Source organism: Octopus bimaculoides, chromosome 11, assembly GCF_001194135.2.
Source record: "Octopus bimaculoides isolate UCB-OBI-ISO-001 chromosome 11, ASM119413v2, whole genome shotgun sequence".
In the NCBI taxonomy this organism is placed as follows: domain Eukaryota; kingdom Metazoa; phylum Mollusca; class Cephalopoda; order Octopoda; family Octopodidae; genus Octopus; species Octopus bimaculoides.
The window spans coordinates 67,075,879-67,081,080 of NC_068991.1; the positions used below are offsets into that span (position 1 = coordinate 67,075,879).

The 5,202-nt window shown below is 35.6% G+C and overlaps 1 protein-coding gene across 1 annotated transcript in view; it reads right to left on the minus strand.

Moving 5' to 3' along the window:
- Nucleotides 1–6: 6 nt before the first annotated feature.
- LOC128249104 (uncharacterized) overlaps nucleotides 7–5,202 on the minus strand; it is a 43,925-nt gene continuing 38,729 nt past the window's right edge. Inside the window, exon 2 of the mRNA XM_052971915.1 lies at nucleotides 7–963. Within this exon, the coding sequence (XP_052827875.1) occupies nucleotides 557–963 (407 nt within the window). The 3' untranslated portion in view covers nucleotides 7–556. The remainder of the gene's footprint in view (nucleotides 964–5,202) is intronic.

The following is a 5,202-nucleotide window of genomic DNA, read 5'->3' on the forward strand; positions in this document are numbered from 1 at the left end:
ATCAATTTTATCAATTATCTAGAAGAAATAAAGAAAAATTAGAGATTCTAAAGATTTTTTTTACAAAAATTATTGACCTAAAAACCATTAAGTCAATATTAAGTCAATAATTTTGTTTGCTGTTAAAAATGGATCAAATGGGTTGGAGTAGACCCTGGATATTTTATTAGAAAATAATCGATATTGAAGAAAGGAAGACATGAAAAGACTTTTTTTTTTAAATTAAAAAAAAAAAAATTCTGTTTCAAAACCATGTATATCTGTAATTCTCACAAAGTTTTTTTTGTTTTTTGTTTTTAGACGAGTTTAAATTTCGTAACTATTTAAAAATCTAAATGGAATCTATTTTAATGGAGATTTTTAATATACAACCAGGTAGAAGACGGTAGGTAAATAAATTGGGAGGAGAAGGGAGGGAGAATTCAGAATGTAGAATCCTTAAATGATGGGTTTTCTTTTTCTATGGGAAGGTAAGTTTCACTAAATTTGTTATTGAATACCAATTTAACCAGCAGTAGAATCTAGCAGTAAACCAAGGTAAAGGTTTCAAATGACATTAACTTTCACAGTCAGGGGCGTACATGACAACAGCATCAGGTTCATAAGTTATATTGCTTGGTCCATTTGTGGCCACTGACTCAGAGGTGTACGCAACAGCACTCTCTGGCATGGGAGAATAGGTGACCACTGTGTCAGGTGTGTAGGTGATCACCGTTTCACTCTGGTATTGAGTTGCAGCTGGAACAACCATTGCAACAGTTTGTTCTGGGGTTGCAACTGTTGCTAAAGTTGTAGCCTGATTGAGCTGATTATTACCGGGATTCTGTGGACATGGCCCCATTCTGGTGGGTGATATATTGTTGTTGCTGTCTGAAGGACCTTGGACAGTACTATACACTGAAGTTGCTCCGGAAAGTTCCAGTAATGACTGAGCAGCTTCTTGGAGTATATTTTGTTCATACACTGAAATAAACAAATGGAAGAAAAAATATTAAAATATCTTAATATTTGGTTATAAAACAAACAAAAACATTTTTCAATTTAATCAAAATTCATCATCTTAATTTCAACAGTGGTGCCCCAGCATAGCCACGGTTCCCAAGCTGAAACTAGTTAACCCTTTAGTATTTAAACTGGATATATCAGACCTAAATATTCTCCGTTTTATGTTCAAACCAGCCAAATGCAAACTCTCACACCTACCCTACAAGGTCCTTCTAAAATTAAACAATAACATCATGAAAATCTCAAAGCTGCAAGATGATGCATGATTAATTCAAAACAATGTAAATAAATAAACATTACATTTGACAGAGTAATCTGAATGCTAAAAGGTTGAAGAGTTATATATTTACAACAGGATCAACTCTTTAGTCTTTAAACCGGCCATATCTGGCCCAAACATTCATTCTGTTTTATGTTCAAATCGGTCAGATCCAGCCTCTCACACATATCCCTATAATGTCATTCTAAAAATAAACAGTCACATCATCAACATTGTGAAGCTACAAGATTAACCCTTTTGTTACCATATTTCTGTTGAGATGCTCTGTGTTTCTTTCAATTACTTTAAATATAACAAAGAATTTAGTAAAATAACTTAATAATCATTCAAGCGAGGTCGTTGCCAGTGCCGCTGAACTGGCTCCCGTGCAGGTGGCACGTAAAAAACACCTTTTGAGCGACACCGTTGCCCATACCGTGTGACTGGCCCACTACACTCTCAGAGTGGTTGGCATTAGGAAGGGCATCCAGCTGTAGAAACTCTGCCAGATCAGATTGGAGCCTGGTGCAGCCTTCTGGCTTGCCAGTCCCCAGTCAAATCGTCCAATCCATGCTAGCATGGAAAGCGACTGTTAAACGATGATGATGAACTTAATTATCATTAAGCTAGTGTTAGGAACATAAATTGTGACTAAGGTTTGGTGAAGATTTTAATTCAAAATTTATGAAAACAAGACATTTGTACTCAGAGCCAGAGCCGGTTTCAGCCAGGTTGGTAACAAAAAGGTTAATTCAAAACAATGTGAATAAACAAGCTTTACATCTGGCTGAGTAATCTGAATGCTGAAGGGTCAAAAACCAAACTAACCTAGATAAAGAGGTACTGTATAACTATCTCATTATTGTACTGAAATATTAATACTGATCTTAACTTCACTCGTCATTGTTAATATTGATTATAACTATACAGGGCGGGCCAAAAATCATGCACAAAATAAGTTCAATTCAATATGTTCCAGAACTGTTAGACATGCTTCAATTTTTCAAAAATTGAATACAATAAATAAATAAAATAATGATGAAGACACACATACTTGCACATCATCATCATCATCCAGTGTTTTAAATCCGGGTTTTGTCCCCGTTAACTGGGGGTGGTCGGATCTTCCTCAATGCCATAGCAACTAAGGTAGGCAGGTGCAACCCACCCCAACCTTTGGGCTGGTTGGGGCCCATTCTCCCTTGCTATCATGAGGCTTTTTTGGGGCTGGATTTTCTACAGGGAGCATCCCTTGCTTACCCCCAACCTCAGTTTGTAGACATGAGTAGTCCCCGTGACCAATTTTTAAGAAATGTGGTGGAAAACTAGCTCAGGAAGGCAGGGACGCTACTCCCTGAGATCCCTTTCAGAGCCCCTCCCCCCCACCTAATGAAGAAAATGAATAATAATAATAATAATAATAATATAAATACAATGTCAAATATTTTGGTGCATGATTTTTGGTCCACTCTGTTCTTAGTTATTGATAATTCTGATCATACCTGTTAAGATAATATTGATATGCATTATCATTAATATTGATCATAATTTTACCTGTTATTGTTACTACTGATCATAGCTTATATCTGCTATTGCTGATACTTATCATAGCTTTATTTGTTATTGTTAACACTAATCATAGTTTTACTTGTTATTGTTAATACAGATCATAACGTGTCACTTTTAATACTGATTACAGCTCTACTTATCATTGACCCAGCATAGCTTTACTTTATTATTGTTAAGACTGATCATAACTTTACTTGTTATAGTCAATACTGAACATAGCTTCACCAGTTATTGTGAATATTGGTCATAATTTTACCTGTTATTTTTAATACTGATCAAAAATTTTACCTGGTTGTTGTTAATACTCATTATAATTTAACTTTGCTCGTTAATATTCATCACAGTTTACTTATCAAAGTAATTGAATAAAGAGAATAAAATAAAAATAAATGAAATTTTCAAAATTTTTGTTCAACAATTGTACAAGTTTTTAAGCCATAGAAAATCCAAAGAAATTGCTGAAAGAAAAAAAAAAATATATATATAAGTTACAGCAAGTGGTGTGTTGTTCCGAAACTCCACCAAGTCTTTAACTTAAAAAAGAAAATTTTAATTAAATTAATTTTTTTTTTTTTTAAGATTTTGTAACCCAGATATTCAAAACATACAAATCTGAAAGCCATTTGAAAAAAAAAAAAAGGGGGTAAAATATATATGAAAGTTCAGGGTGGGATTAAAAAATTCCTTGCCTAGACAAATACATGTCCAAAACGTTTAGTGAGCTAATGGCGACATCTGTATATTTAACAAAAATGATGTATGCATTTGATCACGAGTTTTTCCATAATCACACTATTTTATGATTTTCTTAATTTCATATTTTTATACATCAGACATGGCTGTTGATGTTATTTGTTAGTATTTTATAATGTTGAATTAAAATTTATGCATGAACATAGGTTTTGGATTTCATTTTATATCAACATTGGAAGTAGACCATGGCATTCATTAGACAACAGGGTAAAAGAGAAGAACTGTGACACCATTTCACGAAAAAAGAAGTGGGTGGAATGTATAAAAACATCATGGTTAATTTGAAATAACGAAATGAAAATGAAAATGTTTACTTATTTAAAAAAAAAAAAATTCCATGGAGGAGATAATTTTATTTTAAAAGGACAAGTAAATAGGGAAAAGGTATAGGTGCAGATTGGAGCTCCTAGACTTTGTTTCCTCTATATATTCCAATGAAATTTGGCAGAGATACATTTTCAAGGGTGTAATAGATGATGGTTATGCTAATAACAGTGGAGGCGCAATGACCCAGTGGTTACGGCAGCGGAGTCACGGTCACAGGATCGCGGTTTCGATTCCCAGACCGGGCGTTGTGAGTTTTTATTGAGCGAAAAACACCTAAAACACCACGAGGCTCCGGCAGGGGATGGTGGCGAACGCTGCTGTACTCTTCCACCACAACTTTCTCTCACACTTACTTACTTCCTGTTGTGCCTGTATTTCAAAGGGTCAGCCCTTGTCACGCTGAATCTCCCCGAGAACTACGTTAAGGGTACACGTGTCTGTGGAGTGCTCAGCCACTTGCACGTTAATTTCAAGAGCAGGCTGTTCCGTTGATCAGATCAACTGGAACCCTCGACGTCGTAAGCGACGGAGTGCCAACAACAACAACATGCTAATAACAAGAAATACTTTTAAGGAATTTGGGATCATTTTCCCCTGGCTCTCCTGGTTTTGTTTCCTCATATAGAGTCTATAAAATGCATGCTTTTAAATGGTATTTTGAAGAAATATTCATTACAGTGTAGATTACATAATGCTGTTTCCAACACATATATCTGAGAAGGAAAAAAAATAAAAATAAAAATAAAAAAAGTGCTAAAGCAGGAATGAGCAGCTTCATTGAGAATCGGTCCATATGAGACATGGCTAATCACCAAGTAAGCTGCACTACTAACAGAATTCAAAGAATTCAAGGTAATCTTTTGTTAGGTGTGCCATTCAGAAAGTCCCACAGACCACAAATTACCAGTTGCCATGTTTAAGTCACAAGAATTGGTAGTAAAACAATCGGGGTGAGGCACAGAACAATCATCCAAAACTACACCCAAAAGGTCGTCGTCGTCACCATTGAACATCCACCTTCCATGCTGGCCTGGGTTGAACACTTTGACAAGAGCTGGCAAGCCGGAGATCTGCCCCTGGCACCAATTGTCTATTTTGGTATGGTATCTATGACTGGATGCCTTTCCTAATACCAACCACTCTACAAAATATACTGGTTGTTTTTGTACATGACACCAGCATGGGTGCTTTATACATGGAATCTGCCCAGGTGCTTCAGATGTGACACTGGCATGGGCATTTCTTATGTGGCACTAGTATGAGTGCCTTTTATGTGGTGGCATTTTTTT